General features: G+C 46.0%; 1 protein-coding gene across 1 annotated transcript in view; it reads right to left on the reverse strand.

The window, feature by feature from the left end:
* Positions 1-3,718: 3,718 nt before the first annotated feature.
* Positions 3,719-17,886, reverse strand: part of LOC111148589 (signal induced proliferation associated 1 like 1) — a 369,183-nt gene continuing 355,015 nt past the window's right edge. The window contains exons 22-25 of the mRNA XM_022505280.1: positions 8,567-8,713; positions 7,062-7,176; positions 4,714-4,798; positions 3,719-4,122 (exon numbers count right to left, since the gene is read on the reverse strand). Coding sequence (XP_022360988.1) covers positions 3,979-4,122; positions 4,714-4,798; positions 7,062-7,176; positions 8,567-8,713 — 491 coding nt within the window. The 3' untranslated portion in view covers positions 3,719-3,978. The remainder of the gene's footprint in view (positions 4,123-4,713; positions 4,799-7,061; positions 7,177-8,566; positions 8,714-17,886) is intronic.

Consider the following 17,886-nt stretch of genomic DNA (forward strand, 5'->3'; position numbering starts at 1 on the left):
TCAGCACTCCCAGCCTCGATGCAAGTCTCCCAGTTTTTGTTTTCCTGAGTAGCCACTCACTGTGGGCCCGGCCACGGGCTTGCTTTCCTCGGTAGTGCTGCCATCTAAACTGTCCGCCAACCCCACCCCCCCCACAAGGTGACCTAGGCCATTTCTTGCTGACCTGGTAACTAGTCTCATCCCGTTAATGGGCGTAAGGACACTCCAGAGCCATCCAGGTAATGCAGGAATTTAAAACAGTCAAGTGGCAGAAAGATTCATGTACAGGGAGCTCTAAATTATTACCTCTCTAGTAAAACAGGGGAAAAAAATGCCTTTTACCTAATCTGTCTTTAGCTATAGTTTAAGCCTGTTTCTCCTGCAAGGTGCTCTGTGGTTGGCTGACCCATGAAAATGATACTCAGGCATGTGGACACACTATGTGCCTCTCCCTGTAGCATCTGTTTCTTTTAACTGTCCATGGGTGTGGATGTCCACATGCTGAGGCTACTCTTTGAAAGCCCTGCTCCTAAGCCATCACCTGGGAACTTCTAGAAGATATAAACACTAAGTCCCCACCCCAGCCCTGCTAAATCATAGATCCTGGGGATGCAGCCTTATGACCTATTCTGATGGAAGCTCAAGTCTGAGAGTCAGTGTTCTAAAACGCATAGCAGGGGGTGGAAAGCACCTGACCGACAGGAAAGTGGATGGAGGAGCTCATTCTGACCCTTCCATCCCATTCTGCTATTAACACACCAGGACACCCTCCCAGAAAAACAACAGAAAAGCCTTAACCTGTTGGAGATGGAAAACAAGGAAGACGTGTTATTGTGTCTTCAGTTTGCCCATCACTGTCTTTACACGTCTGATCCTATTTAATCCTTCAAACTCTATGAAACTGTGATGATTTGACCACGAGAAAGCCATGCTCAGAGATTAGGTAATGTATCCTAGGACAGAGCTGCTGTGCAGTCGATGGAATTTGAATCTCCGAACACCTTAAATGTTTTTCAGATGGACCAAATGCTTATTCCTTACGGATAGGCCGTCAGGGGCCTAATTTCTACTGAGAAGGGGTACCTGACATTATTGTGGAATCATTCTTTAAAAAATAACAGCGTTCTTGTTGAACCATGCCCTGGGCTGCCCTGGCCCCAGGTTTCTGGCCCAGCTGCGCCATCTTGCACGTTCCTCTCGGTTTGGTTGAGAGAGGGGAGCAGCAGCAGGTTCCTGAAATGGATCGGCTGTAAGCTGGAACGGTTCAGGTTATTGTTCTGTATTTAACTGGAGACAAGTGGCTTAAGCTCACTGGTCTATTTCCTTAGCCCTTGGACTATCAATTTTATCCCCATCTGAGGAGCCGGTAACCCAATCCGACCCCATCTCTTTATCACAGGCAGCAGAGATGAAGCACAACCAAATGGCCCCTCCATCAATGTAGGCTAATGGCCCCTTCTCCCAGGGACTCCCAACCCCCCTCCAAGCCCTTCAGCAACAATGGAAAAACCCTTCAAACCAGGTAAGAATCATGGTCTAGACAGACCATGATTTTAGCTTGTTCATCAGATTTATCTCATGGCATCCAGTCTTGCCCTGTCTTGTAATTCTAGAATTTGTAGGATTATTGAACCAAATAGAAGGAAGGAACTCTGTCAGTTCTCAATTAGCTGCACCAGTGGAGAGGAACACTGATGTGGTAGATTTTAAAAATTTGGTTCCATTTGGCTTTGGAATGCATTATGATTTTTTCAGTAGATTAACTTTTCTAATTATATTTTACACAGCCTGATATTAACAGGCATTTGTATTCTCTGAGCACAGAACATCTAACTCAGATTTGGGTGAGGCAGTGGAGGCAGTCCAAAAATGTGCTGGTCTCAGGGAATGACAGTGTTGTTACGGAAAATCCACACATGGATAATGAAGAGGGAACTAATTAGAAAGTGCTCTGCAAATATTAAATTATAAGTAGAGAAGCCAAATTAGGAATTCTCGAAGGACATATGAACGGAGTTTAAAAAGGTTATTAACATTCTAAGAGGCACAGAAATTTTGAAGAATCATTTAGTGTTAATGGAGCCCTGTGAGAAAGTTGGTTGCAAGGAGGGTCCATGAGCTACTGGGTGGTCTTTCAAATCCGAAAACCTCAAGCAATAATACCAAAGCATTTTAAAAGAGCATTTAAAATGAATTTTATTGTTTGTTACAAGTAGTCTTTAAAGGCTTCAAACAAGATTCTGTTGCAAAACTCTAATAAATAGCTTGCCCCAAGTCCCCAAACAAATGAAAGACAAAATAAAAACTGAACTCAGAAGGATAAGCAAGACTTCAGAATGCTTGGAGGTCAGCGATCTTTCTCATTTACAAAGAGATAACAGGCAATGTAACGATCTCCGTCATACAAGTCAGAGAGAGAAAGAGACAGACAATTGAGATCTTTACAGAGCACTCCGAAATCTTCCTATTTCCAGGATGGAAATGTCACCCCCCCCCCAAAAAGAATAATAATTCCCTGGAAAAATCACAATCATGAATGAAACTGTAAAATTCTGGAGGAGGGGGCAGGGGGAGGAGAGAGAAAACCCATCCTGTGTCTTTCTGGGATGGAGGAAGGAGTTGAGATTACTCGGGGCAGGGAGCTTCCGAGCAGATGACATCGCAGAACGTTCCCTACATCAGAGTTGCCACTGAAGGGACACAGGTGGCAGCTTCATGACATTTTTATGAAGGCAAGAAACAAGGCCCCCAGGGCTCCCTGGGTCCCTCAACACTGGTGGGCCTGGTGTGTCCGTCTGCAGGCCTGCGGGCCTTGGGACAACGGCCAGAGGCCCAGGGCAGCTGCATCACTAGACAGGAAAAATAGCACATCAGTCATTTCTGCAGCAGAATCCTCTGGCTGGCCACAAAAGGATTCAGAAAATGCCGTGCTGGAATTGCACACTGGGACATGCAGGTTTCCAGAGCCCATTCTATGATCACAGTCGTTGCTCCTAACAAGCGAGTATTAAAACAATTTAACATTCACTTTTCCCTAGACTGGTCAAATCTTGCTTTGGAGAGAATTAATTAATATGGTAATTTTTGAGTAAGCTAAAAATATAGTTTTGCCACATTTTCATCTTCACACATCTCAAACAAAAGCTATACTTTTGACCGAAATGCATACAAGTGAGATTTTAGTCTGGAGGAATTCTGAAAGCCAGTAATGTTTGGAGCCGGGAAGCTGTAGAGGCTGATTCCAGTGGAACCAGACAGAAAGGGTTCTAGCTCTGAGCAGCGCACACGGGGGACCATCTCCAGGGGAGAGGAACTGATGGGTGGAGTGACGTCACAATGCAGGACAGGAAAGGGGCGTCGCCCGAGGCACTGGCTCTGTCTCCCGCACGGACTTTCGGGTAACCCTGAGCCCGCTGTCCTCCGGAAGGTAGGGACAAAGGGCACTAGCTCATGCACAGGTCATTCAAGGGAGGGAGGCATCTTCTCCAAGCACCTCCCTCCCCAGGCATTTTAGGACAAAGGTAAGGAAATCCCCCTCCCCCAAGAAACCATGTGCAAAAACTTTATTTTCCTAGGAGCAATGACGTGGGTCAGGATAACGAGGGAAAGCTTGGGTTACCTGAAATCAGTAAGAGCTCATGGAAATAGAGGCAGATGGGCCCCAGGCGGCCTAGGCCCACTTGTTTTTTAAAATACGTAACAGATAAAGATATTGTGCAAAAAAATAAAGACATTCACATTTTAGCAGTTAAACTTTTATTTTACTTTTTAAAATTTTTATTTACTTTTTTGTTTTTCTTTTCTACAAAAGGCAGACGATGATTGTTGATCTGCAGTTGTGTCGCGCGCTCCCCGCAAGGGGCCAGGGCAGGAAGCTAGGGCCGGCGGGCTGAGAAGGCTCTCGGCGGCGGCGTGGCCAAAGGAGCGCCAAACCGCACCGGAGAGCCCCCTCCTCCCGGACCCCCTCCCCTAGCCCGGGCCGGGCCCCCGCAGCCTGCCCTAGCTCATGTCTATGGTGTTGAAGACCCATTCCGTGAACTTCTTCAGCTTGTCCGAGGCGTTCTGGGACTCCTCCTGCAGCCTCAGGTTGTCCTCCCGGAGGTGCTGGACTTCTGCCTGCAGGTGGGCTTTGTCTTCCTTCTCCTGGGAGGCAGGGCAGAGGAGGGGAGGGCTGGGACCCAGCAGCTGGAGGGGTGGCTGGGGACCCGCATGTCCCCTTCACCCACTTCTGTTCTTCATCCTAACACTGTATCCCCGGCCTGGCCCTGGGGATCCCGATACTCAAAGCCAGGGATCAGGTCCCCCGGGGGCTCACTACGGTTTATTTTGGAACGTGAAGACACTACCGTGTACCTTAATGTCTTCAGCGAGGGCGGTCTTAAATTCTGGACTGTTTGGTTTTAGGCTCTTTAGTCAAACTACATTCCATGTTCTTGGTGTGAGAGCCCGACTGGCAGTGAAGATGGGTGGGTCCGGGCTACTGACCCATTAGGCGGGGGGTGGGGAGGCCGAGAGAGGGCTCCCGGGGCTGGCTGGGGTTCAACAACTTTTCTGCACACGTGGCAACGAAGGCCTGCTTGCAGGGGGGGTGCTGGTGGGAACCGAGCGCCAAGAAGCTCGTGGACCGTGGGTCCCGGGAAAGCGGACAATACCCACGTGTTCCTCCACTAGTCGGGATTTGTTCAAGGGCAGCTGGCACCGACCGGGCGCTCTGCTTCGAGGGTGTGTGTTTACCTTCTTCAGATCTTCCCGGAGCATCTTCAGCATACCTTCCAGCTGGTCCACTTTAGAAGCCAGAGTGGGGGAGGAATCTTTACTGCTGGGGATGAGAAACAAAAGACGGTGTTGGCCGGGTTTGCTGGGTAGTCGTTAATGAGGCTGCTGTCTCTGTAAAATGGCTTTTTAATGTCAAATTTCTCAGTACGGTGACCCAATGTGCATTTTCACTTTAAAAAAAGAAAATGGTCATTTTAACAAAAGGTAACGCAAGGGTGAATGGCAGCCCATCAGTAGCTTCCGCTGTTAAAGATGTCGGTCTTCACGACCAAAGAATACAGGACAGTAAGTGAAAATGGTCTGTTTGGCAGCCGGAGAGGTACTTTCTGGAAGGCACAAATGTCAAGCGGTGCAGTGTTTCCTATTCTCTTTAGTGGCTGAAAGAGAGAGCCACTCCTCTGGGGGCAGAAGGGCTGAGGTCAGCCCTACCTTGGGGCGACCAGGAGAAGGTAGGTCTCTGTCCCCAGAAAACAGTTTGTGGTTACTCATCCACGTGCAGCTAACTTATCATGCTCCTGTCTCGAAAGCTTGTCTAAATATCTTAAAATATTTTAAAAAATAAGAATGTTTCAAAAGCTCATCCGTCCAACCTTAATGTCTCCTTTCCTATTATGATCTGCAAACTAGGCCCTCCAGTTTCTTTCTCCCAATTAATAGAAGTGCTGGTAATGCTGCTTATGGAATATTAAAAACCCCCAGGGAGCTAGTGGACGACAAGGCCACCCAAGTGGCTGGACAGAAGGCCCTCGTCAGCCATTCTTCGTCCAGCTCCTGGGTTCCTGAGGTCAGGTCTGAGTGAGCTCTAGCCGGATCTACCACCTTAGAGTCCACAACCCGCAAGCTAAAGCCTTCCACTAGGAGAATGTGCAGCTGCCTCTCCCCAGAGGCCAAAAGGGAAGACACAGATAGACTGAGGTTTTGGAGTCCTGGACTCAAAGGCAGTATGTACTGGAGCTGTGTTGCTGTCTTCTGCTGATTCTAGATCTACAAGCCCCAAAGGCCCAATTCACAGCGGCACGAGTGTCTCAAGGCTGTAAATAAATGAAATGATAAGAAGCTCCAAACCTCTAAGCGGGGACGCCCCATGAAAACGCGTAGCAGCCTGTCTTGACTTCTGAAGGTTTTCAGAGTGAATTACATGCCTGCGGAGGCTCTGATTTTTAGAAACACATTCAACTCCATCTGTTCACTGAACAAACGTGCCCGGCACCACCCTCCTCTTCAGGTTCTGCGAAGACTGAAGAACTCACTGCTCGATACTCCTTCCGTAGGAAGACGGACTTGTTCACTCAGACTTCTCCTGCTCGGAGGGCCCATCCTAAGGTACATTCTGGGTTCACTGTGCCCTTGATGCTCTATTTTGTTTTTTCTTTTTAAAGTTCTCAACAGCCAAAGTAACTGCCATTCTCGGTCCCAAGATGCCTCAGTGATCAGAGCGAACGCTGCACCTGTCCCTTACACTCTGGATAAGCCACCCCGACTCTTCCGCTTTCCCTGTGCAGAGCACTTCCTTACACACTTGATTGGCGAAGTCTTCAGGAACAGTCCACGGCTATTTGAACAACCTATGCTAACCTCACTTTCCCTGTTGTCGCCTGTCTCCTAGATACCCGGATTCTTAACCATCCTCAAAAGGTTTTAAAAGGAGCGATTTCAAGCCGCTGACCTCATCCTGCATCAGGGAGCACCCACGACGTGTACCACGGTGGCCCTTCGGATGCTTTCCTACAGAGTCTGAGCACGCAGCTCCCCAACAGCCTCATCACTTGAAATCAGACAGTGGGATCCACCTCGGCACAGTTCAACAAAAGTAAGAATCCCTGCTCTTAACTATTGAGGAAACCATCTGGGCCTCAGTTTGCACTTGCCTTTCATGTCCTTTTGAATCTTCCCTCTTCTGGTGACCAAGATCTAACGTTGATCTGAAGCAGCATGGGGGGAGCCACTAAGATGGGGGCACATGGACAAGTACGACCAACTGACAACAGGCGGAGGCACTCCAAAACCAGGCTCAAGGAGGCCAGGCACATGCTTTCCCTCAGCTGAGGTGATCAGTCCTGAGAGCATATGTGTATTAAGGCCTTAGTGAATTGTAAATATTCATGATTATGACTAAGTCATCAAGAACAGTTTAATTATGTTTACAGTTTTAGTTACAGAGCATTCTAAGATGTGAAGAGCCTGGCCTTGTGGTGGTGAGCTCCGGTCAGCTAATGCCTGCGGCCTCCACCTCTTCCCCACACCTGCTGTCACGACAGCTGGGGACACACGGTGCAGAGTGCCGACCTTGCTACAGGGTGACTGACCTGCTGTAGGACTTCATCTGGGCCAGAGCCTGCTCCTCGAGCTGGTCATTGCTGGACGCAGCGCTCAAGGGCCGGTGGCCTTCGTCAGTAGCAGCAAAGAAGGAGGCTCTTTGGACTGGAAGGGAGAGGAGAAGACCTTCAGTACTTTGGAGCCACATTCTAGGCCGGGTCTGTCAAAGGTCAACAACTAGCCTACACGGACGGTCACATCTAATCACCATGTGGGGATACATCAGGAGCCTTCTCTCCTGACCCTGAAGGAGAAAACCACTGTTTGAGCTATAGCAGAGGAGCGGTAGAAGATCCCTTCTGAGAACACGGGCTGTGAATCCACTTGTAGTCTTCTTTTTCTTACTCATCAAGTAGCATTCTATGACACGTTTCCCTGGAAACAGGCATCGTGCCAGATTTCCAGACCAGGGCTTTTTCCACTCGGTGATGATATAAAATGCACTTCTAGAAGTAGGTTTCCCACAAGATTCCTGGCTACCTTGGTGGGTTTTAGCCAAAGTCCAACCATATGTGTTTTAAAATATACCCAACCTAAAACTTAAGCCAAGAAAACACCATCAAATTTTCAAAACCTCTCATTAAAAACACAAAACTACTACTATCTCCTAGAAGGGAGTGTGACCAATAAATTGAAATTTACAGTCATGTCGGTACTGGGGAACTGCCAGCGGCCAGCACGGGGCTGCCTGTGGCCTACTTCACTGTCACCTCATCAAGTTCTGAAAATTACAGCTTGATGGACTAGCTACTTTCAATTCTTCAAACATAAGTCACCACCCACCCCCCGCAAACAACAAAAAACCCCCAACCCTAAACCACTCATCTGTTGTCTTTGTTTTCTAAAGAACATTTTAGCACCAAAGAATCTGGAATGATGACCACAGAGTGAAGTCAGTCAATTCAAAAAGGGCATCTGCCAACCTCACGTCCACATACACGGACAGCATGACACTCCGTTCCTTCCGTGCCGGCACGCCAGCGCCCGTGGGAGGGCCTGCGTCCGAGAAGCGCACAGTCAACGGGTTGGCACAGGACAGTGTGGACCGAGAATGTGCTGCCAGAGTCAGGAGAGGTGAATGGGAAACGCAAAGGGCATACCCAACATCTTTCAAGACTGGGGCAGGGCCAAGGGGGACAAGCATCCCTATCAGATCCAATGGTGCACTTCGCAATGACGTCCTCACCACGTGGTCAAAGACTCTCTCTGGATAGGTGTTCTTTTCAGCCAAGTGGCAGCTGGGATCCCCCCACTCCCTGCCCTTCCCACGTGTGGGGAGGGGAGACAGCCATGCTACAGAATCCTACGTAGATGAAATGTCAGGCTGCATCAGATTAAATCATACAGCGTGTGTCCCAGCTGGAAGCGCGCGCCCCCGTGCGGTCAGTGTGTGCAAAACAGCAGAGTGGACGGACTGACCAGAGCCTCAAACCCCCCAAAACTCGGCATGGCCTTGCAGCCCTGCGCATCCTGCCTGGATGGTCCGCGGACTCACCCTCGTAGGCCTTGGCCGCATCCACCAGGTTGGACCAATCTAAATCCGCAGCCGCGTCGGGCAGGGGCATCAGGCCAGGGTCGGGCATGGGAGGCCTTCGGGTCTCCTGGACGTCCGTGAGGGAGCTGTCTGAGGCCGAGAACTCTCCTGTGGCAGAGAAGAGAGATGAGATCCTTCTCATGCCTGCTGGAGAACCGCTCGAGATCATACCCAGGCAGTGTGACCTAGAACCCGTTTCTCGTCCTGCAGATCGTCAGGGGCTCTTCTAAAGCAGCCGTGAACTAGGAACTAGCTTCTTCCAGTCTTAACTCCTTGCCTAATCGTCTCTCACTGTCTCAGCTCTAGTAGTGTGAGGCCCAGAAAAGTTAGTTTTGCCCTGAGACAGCATGTCTGCTTCCGTAGGAGCTGTCTATGGGGAGGGGGGAGACCCCTCCTCCTTTCTGTTGTTTTTTTTCCCCAGAGTCAAGGATTCAGACTAGGACAACGAGGCCTGTTTCAAAAACCAGACCGGAGAAGCTTGTTGATCCCTGTTCTGGGGCAGTATACTGGACTCGGCCCTGGGACCTGACCACCTGCCTGAGGACTCCCTGTCCCCGGGGACTGGCCCGCTGGTTTCCACAGCTGATGTGTCTGCAGGCTGAGGTGGGGAGCAAATCCAATTGCACGAGAGTGCTCGACTACCCGAACGGAGTTACTCCAGGCAGGTGATTTTAGGATTGGTGTCGGCATGCTCTCCTTCCCAAGGACAGAAGTGGCAACTCTTGGGATCGGTTCTGGATCACAGCAGTCCAGTAGCCTGAGCTGCTTTAAGGTAACAATTTTAAAAACACAAACATGAAGTCATCGTGACGACGAGCCTTTGCTGGGCCTTTGCTTGGCCCGGGGCATAGAAGAGTGGGTGCAGGGAGCCCCCCGCCGTCCAAGCACAGGCTGCTACGCTCAGGTTCATGGAGGCAGATAACAGGTGCGAGGGCTGCTGGGCTCACGGCACACAGATGCTCTCAGCGGGGCAGAGGCTGGGACAGGAGCAAGGGCAGAGTGTGCGACTCCTGGAGAAGGGACACTGGGACTGTAACAGTAAAAATCCATGCTACCGCAAGCTCAAATCTCAGTTAAATTACTGAGTGACTCCAGAAACACCTGTTTACAAGGAGTTAAAAAGTTTCCCCAAGGATGATAGCCTGGTAAACCAAAGTATATTTAGTGCTTGTTTTCCCTTTCAAATGACAGAAAGAACTGCTCTGAAGTACAGCTGTTAGTTATTAATGTGCTTAAATTAGCAAAATGATGAGTAAATGGAAATCAACAAATACTGCCAGATATTAAATGCTCTGATCTATTTAAACATGCTCCCACCAAGGGTAAGTAGGTGGAACAGACAATTCTGCGTGTCACTCACGACCCTTCTCCCCTTTTATCTCTGGCACCCACATTTCCATATGTACAAAAGAAGTCGCTCCTCCCCATTGCCCAGTGACAGTCGCTGAAAAGGCCAGGGCTGAGGCATCGGCCCAACAAGGGCTGCTCCATCTAGGAGATGGGGTCACCGTACTGCCTGACTTTCAGGAAAGCAAGAAGCTCACAGAGGACAGCCTGTTCCCTGCCTTCCGCAGCTGGATAGTGTCTGCATGTGTGATTTCCAGGTTGCTCTCTTAGAACGAAAACCTCTAGAAGACCGGGTCTGCTCGGACAGGACCCATGCAGACATGCCTTCACAAAGGGTTTATTGCTGCAGGAGCAATGGAACTCAGGGGAGAGTGGCCCCAATGTGGAGACACAAGGGGGAGAAAAGGTTAGGGCCTATTTGGTCACTACCAGGAAGTTTTTTCCAGAGTCTGGATGATAAAAAGCGGGTCATTTCATGTGTCAACTCTCGAGGGTGATCTCGTGAAGAAAAGAGAAGCCAGATTCCAGCTGTCATCAGATGGGGGAGAGGGAGCAGGGGGAAGCTGGCATGCTCCCCAAGGGGTGCCCACCATCGGGGAGAAGGGGAGCAGTGAGCAGGACAGAGGTCGTAGAGGGACACGCACAAGTGTGGGTTGAGAGCTTGTGGGATGAGGGGAGAAAGCAAATGAGGCAAAAGCAGATTCAAAGAAAACATTACTCCAGAGAAGCAGCAGGAAGGAAAAGTAACATGCGTCTGAATGGAAGCAGAACACCCAGAAGGAGAAAGGCCAGAGGGAGACCCGGTACAGCATATCTAATGAACAAGCAGGACCCCAGGTTTCATAGCCGGTGTCTGCTGAGCTAGGTCACGGTGGGGGAGGGTGGGTGCAGAACTTCAGAATGGAGGTGGACAGAGGAGAAAGAAAAAGAACAAATGTAAACCACAGTCTCAGAATATGGTCTTTCATAAAAGAAAGCAGTCACAGAGAAGGCATTTATGAACCAAAGGCAAGAACATGGAGGTACCTGGCATCAGTACGTCTTTCCCTAGACAAATACTTGGTTGTTCACTGAATGAATGAATGAGTCAACCAACGACCGGCTGACACCACAGGCAACACCCTCAGAGTCTAGCGAAGACAGAGCAACGGCAAGTCTGGGTTCTTACGGTGGCTGGAGGGGTCCAATGGATATACAAGTCTCCAAAAACTAATTTAATTTTAGCCAAATGTGCCCAATCGCAATAGCAGATGGGATGTTTGGTAAGAATATAATCTCCAAACTACAGCTTTGTATTAAATTTCAGCGGGTCTTGGGGAAGGTCTGGAAATCTGTTTTTAGCAAGCACGCTCGGGGAGGATGGGTACGTGCACCTGGTGTCCTAGTACTTATTAGGGCTGCCACCCAGGGATGCCCCTTGGTTGCCTGGCTCTGGGGGCCATGGGGGACCTGCAGTCCTGGGTCCCACGGGACTTTAACAACTGAAGGGACAGTTCTTGGCGGGCTACCACCTGTAGGGCACTGCACAGGACGCAGACAGAGACAAGCCCCAGTCTCTCTGCTTACTCCATAGCTTCGGCCTCGGGCGTCAGGTTTGGCACATGGCGGTGCTCCTGGGGCACAGAGGCCAGCCAGGGCATGCTATTCTTGTGCCTGCCCTCTGCCTTCCTCGGGCTCACTGTTATCTCTCAGAAAGGAACTTACACACTCACTTAGTACCCCAGTTTTTAGGACTGCCACCTGGGAGACACTCTGAAACCAGCAGGCTCTGATGGCCAGTGGGGCTTACGGTTATGGTCCAATAAGACTGTATTTTCATACTTTAAGAGCTGCTGCCAGAGGGTCTGGCTTTTAATCACCTACAAATCTAGGAGCTGACTGAGATCTTCCCCTTTAGGACACTGGTCTTGGCAGACCCCCAACTACGGGGGTCTATTAAAAATGAAACAGGCTGTTTGGACCATCACAAAGGTTTGAGAGACCAGGAAGAGCTAGGTCTGGGTTGAAGGATGAGGTGTATCTCCCAAACAAGGCTACTCCTTCAAGACTGGGAGAGGTGGCTGTCTTATCCAACACAGAGACCAACAAAAGGAGCCCAGCAAAATGAGGAGACAGAGAAGTAGGTAATGAACAAAACAAGATAAAACCATAGAAAAAAATCCTTAATGAAAGGAAGATAAGTAATCTGCTCGAAGAGTTCAGGTAGTGGACATAAAGATGCTCACTGAACTTGGGAGAAGAGTGAACACAGTGAGAGCTTCGACAAAAAGAAAACATAAGGAAATAGCAAGTAGAAGTCACAGAGCCAAAGAATATAATAACTGAACTAAAAAATATACCAGAGGGGTTCAACAGCAGATTAGATGAAGCAGAAGAAAGGATTGGTGAATTCAAACACAAGGCAATGAAGCTCATCCAATCAGAGCAGCAAAAAGAAAAAAAGAATGAAAAGGAGTGAAAACAGCTCGAGAGACCTATAAGACAATATTAAGCGGACCAACATTTGCATTATAGGGGTCCCAGAAGAGGAGAGAGAAAACTTCCCTAACCTATGGATCCAGGAAGACCAGAGTTCCAGACAAGATGTATATAAAAAGACTCACACCAAGACCCATTATAATTAAAGTCTCCAAAGTTAGACAAGAACATCTTAAACACAGCAAGAGAAAAACAAGTTGGTAGGTACAAGTGAACCCCCATAAGACTTTTCAACAGGAACTTTCCAGTGGCTGGAAGGGAGTGGCTGAAAGAAAAAAAAAAACTGCCAACCAAGAATCCTCTACCCAACAAGGTTGTCCTCCAGAATTGAAGGTGAGATAAAGTTTTCCAGACAAAGCTGAAGGAGGGGGTGCCTGGGTGGCTCAGTCAGCTAAGCATCCAACTCTTGATTTTAGCTCAGGTCATGATCTCAGAATCCTGGGTTTGAGCCCTGCGTTGGACTCCCCACTCAGCAGGGAGTCTGCTTGTCACCTCTCTCTGCCTCTCCCCCTGCTTGTGCTCTCTCTTACTCTAAAATAAATCAATCTTTTTTTTTAAGATTTTATTTATTTATTTGACAGAGACCACAAGTAGGCAGAGAGGCAGGCAGAGAAAGAGGGAGGAGGAAGCTGGCTCCCTGCTGAGCAGAGAGCTGGATGCGGGGCTTGATCCCAGGACCCCGGGATCATGACCTGAGCTGAAGGCAGAGGCTTTAGCCCACTGAGCCACCCAGGGGCCCCATAAAATAAATGAATCTTTAAGAAAAAAAAAAAAAAAAATCTAAGAGTCCAACACAACTAGAATGGCTTTATTGGAAATGTCAAAGGGATGTCTTTAAGCTGAAAAGAAGGTGTGCTAATTAGTAAAAAGAAAACATAAAAATATCAATCTTACTGGAAAAGGTAAGCATATAGTGCAGGCAGTAGTAAATTAATTAAAAGGCTAGTAAGGAAGAAGACAAATATAATAAAAATAATTATTTTACAGTTGGCCCCTGAGCAATACAGATTTGAACTGCATGGGTCCACTTCTGTGTGGATTTTTTTCTATAAATATTTCAGAAAAATTTTTGAAGATCTGTAACAATTTCAAAAGCTTGCAGACAAACTACACAGCTTAGAAATATATATATATAAAGGATATCTTGAGTGCCAAATACATATATAAATCTATTATAAAAAGTTAAAACTTTCCAAAACTCACACATACTGTACAGAGCACCACTCACAGTTGAGAGAAATGTGTACAACAATGCAGTATTACATCATAATTGCACAAAATTCACTATGATACATACTGTGTACATATGGTACATAATAATTGTGGAGCTGCCTCCTGTTGCTACTGCAGTGAGGCCTGGTGTTCAAAGCAGCCACTTAAAATGCATGTGAGGCTGATCATCTCTGCATGAGCAGTTCCTCTCTCCAGTGAACTGGGTATCACAGCAAAAACTGGTCTCCATTCTCACGTACTTTTCGTTGTGTTTAGTGCAACACCATAAACCCTGCATAATGCCAGGGGACCCATCCAAAGTGCTACTAGCGATGCTGGAGGTGTTCCCAAAAAGCAGAAAAGACATGAAATAACACAAAAAAGTTGAACTGCTTGATGTGTATCCCAGATTGAGGTCTGCAGCTGTGGTTGCCTGCCATTTCAAGGTAAATGAATCTAGCATAAGGACCACTGTGAAAAAAAGAAGAGGAAATTCATGAAGCTGTCACCAGAGCAGTGCCACAAGGCACAAAATCCTGGTACTTTTGGTCAAATACCCTTTTACCTCCTATTGAAAATGCAGCTTTCAGGGGGTGTAGGACGGCTAGTAAGAAAGGCATTCCTGCAGACTCGAACATGACTCAAGAAAAAGCAAAGTCATTATATGACGACTCAAAGGGAACAGAAGGTGAAAGATCGAAAGCTACAGAATTTAATGCCAACAAAGAATGGTTTGATAATTTTTGAAATTTTAGAAAAAACAAACTTTAGAAAGTTTGGTTTTAAAAATGTCAAGATAACAGGAGAAGCAGCTTCTGCCAACCAAGAGGCAGCAGATGAGTTCCCAGACACCATTAAGAAAATCACTGAGGAGAAAGGATATCTGCCTGAACAGGTTTTTAATGCAGACAAAAGTGCCCTGTTCTAGAATAAAATGTCACAAAAGGCATATGAAGAGACGTGAGCAGCAGGATTTAAGGCAGAAAGGGACAGACTACTGTTCTGTGCAAATGCAGTTTAGTTTAGGATCAGAGCTGCCCTTTTCTATAAACCTACCAACCCCCGAGTCTTGAAACAATACCAGCTGTCAGACTTTTTGGTTGTACAAGAAGGCCTGGACAGTGAAGACACTTTTTCCAGATTGGTTCCATTGCTGCTTTGTCCCTGAAGTCAGGAAGTACCTTGCCAGCAAGAGATTGCCTTCTAATGTACTTTAGATATTTGGACAATGCCCTCGCCACCTAGAACCCCATGAGTTGGTGTTGAAGTGGTCTACTTGCCCCCAAACACAACATCTCAAATTCAGCTCCCAGATCAAGGGGTCACCAGAACCTTTAAGGATGATTACACACAATATTCTTCTTCTTCTTCTTTTTAAAAAGATTTTGTCAGAGAGTGGTGCACAAGCAGGAGGAGCAGCAGGCAGAAGCAGACTCCCCACTGGGCAAGGAGCCTGATCCAGGATTTGATCCCAGGAATCTGGGATCATGACCTGAGCTGAAGGCAGATGCTTAACTGACTGAGCCACCTAGGCCTCTCTACACACAGCAGTCTGTGAAAAGGACTGTCAACACTATGGAAGGGAATTGTGATAGACAGAACATCATGAAATTCTGGAAGGACTGTACCATCAAAGATGCCACCATGATTATAGAAAAAGCTGTGAAAACCATCAAGCCTGAAATAATGGATTCCTGCTGGAGAAAACTGTCCAGATGTTGTGCATAACTTCATAGGATTTACAATAGAACCAATCAAGAAAATCATGAAAGAGGCTGTGGATTTGGCAAAAAGAGTAGGGAGGTGAAGGGTTTTAAGATGCAGATCCTGCAGAAGTCCAAGAGGTAAAAGACAACACACCAGAGGAATTAACAGAAGGCGACTGGATGGAGATGAGTGTTTCCAAACTAGTGCCAGATGAGGAGGAACAAGACAGAGAAGTGGTGCCAGAAAACAAATTGACACTGGACAATCTGGCAGAAGAGTTCTGATTCTCCAAGACTGCTTTTGACTCCTTTTATGACATGAACCATTATAGGATGTGGGTTCTGAACTAATGCTCACAGTGGAAGGATTGGTACTGTATAGAAACATATTTAGAGAGATGAAAAAGCAAAACAGAAATTACAATGTATTTCCAAAGAATTACACTGAGTGTGTTGCCTCTCCCACCTCTCCTTCCAACTCGGCCATCCCTCAGACAGCATGGCCAACCCCTCATCCTCCCCTCTCCTCAGCCTACTCAACGTGAAGACAGGGGTGAAGACCATTATGATGACCCACTTCCACTTAATGAATAATAACTAATCATCAGGCCATATAGTTAATAAACTGATCTGTTGTATATGTAAACATCTTGTGTAAAAATCTAACCATACAAGCAGTAATTGTACAAGATGCTTTTCTGCCAACATCACCATCGCCAAAATATTCATCATGTAGAACACTGAGTACATGTAAGTCTTGTATGGAAGTGGATACCCTGTCCTTACACAGGCACATGTGACTGATGTTTAATATACAATTAATAATGCCTTAGTTTTCCTACTGTTTTAAAATTTTGCTTTCAAGGAATTACATTACTATAAATTATGTCTCTCGCTCTTGTATCAGCCTATCATCATAGGTAAGTGGTTTTTAAAAAATGTAACAATGTTTCTAGAACTGTACTATGAATATGACTGTAGTACTTTATGCCATAAAAATTTTATAGGGCTTCATTTATTAGTGTACAGACAAGGCCACTGTGAAGAAGGTATCAGTTCCGCTAGGCTACCATAGAGTAATCATACTGCTCTTGCTTCATTATCTGTGCATGAACTGTTATACTTATAAATAAGTATGCATTCCTTTTCTCTTTTGACATCTAGTGTTAGCAATACATATAACATCTACAGTGTTTTGAATCCTATAAGACAAAAATTGTATAGGTACTGACAGATGGTTAATCATGTAAACAGACAAGGTAAATTTATGATATTGGTAAATGCAGTACAGTACTATAAATTTATCTTCTCTTATGATTTTTAATATTTTCTTTTCTCTAGTTTATTGTAAGATTCTAGTATATTAGACCTATACCATACAAAATATTTGAAATGACTGTTTATGTTAATGGTAAGGCTTCCAGTCAACACTAGGCTACAGTAGTTAATGTTTCTGGGAAGTCAACAGTTATACACGGATTTTTGAGTATATAGATGGTTGATATCCCATACTCCTTTGTTGCTCAAAGGACAACTGTAATTAGCTAAGGGATACACATGATAAAAAGATGTAAATTGTGACATCTAAAACATAAAATGTTCGGGGAGAGTAAAAATGTGGAACTTTAGAATGCATTTAAACTTAAGTTATTATGAACTGAAAATAAATGGTTATAAATCTAAGTTATACAAAAGCCTCATGGTAACCACAAAGCAAAAACCTATGATAGATACACAGAGGATAAACAGAAAGGAACCTAAGCCTACCACAACAGAAATTTATTAAACTATGAAGGAAGAGAGCAGGAGAGGAAAAGAACACAGAGGAACTATAAAAAAAACAGAGTTTATGCCTATCATTGATTATTTTAAATTTAAATGTACTGTATTCTCCAATTAAAAGACACAGAGTGGCTGAATGAGTAAAGAAAACCCATGACCCATCTATATGCTGCCTTAAGAGAGTCACTTGAGAAGTAAGGACATACACAAACTGAAAAAAGATATCCCATGCAAACGGAAACCAAAGAAAGGTGATGTATTAGACGAAAAACACTTTAAAACAAAGACTATAATAAAAGACAAATAAAAAGGTATTACATAATGATAAAGGGAACAATCCAATAAGAGGATATAATGTTTGTAAATATTTATGTACCCAACACTGGAGCACTTAAGTATGTGAAGCAAATATTAACAGACCTGAAGGGAGAAACAGCAATATGGTGATAGTAGGGGACTCTGATAACCCACTTTCATCAATGGACAGATCATCTAGACAGGTCAACTAGGAAACATCCACCTTAAATGACACACTAGACCAGATGGACTTTACAGCTTATACTGAATAGTGCATCCAAAAACAAAAGAATAGACATTCTTTTCAGTCACACATAGAACATTCCCCAGGATGGATCATATGTTAGGTCACAAGTCTTAATAAATTTAAGATGACTGAAATTAAATCAAACATTTTCCCCACTATAATGCTATGGAACTAGAGATCAATTACATGAAGAAAACAGGAAAATTCACAAA

The sequence above is a fragment of the Enhydra lutris genome, unplaced genomic scaffold (assembly GCF_002288905.1).
Source record: "Enhydra lutris kenyoni isolate GAN:26980312 unplaced genomic scaffold, ASM228890v2 scaffoldscaffold20, whole genome shotgun sequence".
NCBI classification, from domain to species: Eukaryota; Metazoa; Chordata; class Mammalia; order Carnivora; family Mustelidae; genus Enhydra; species Enhydra lutris.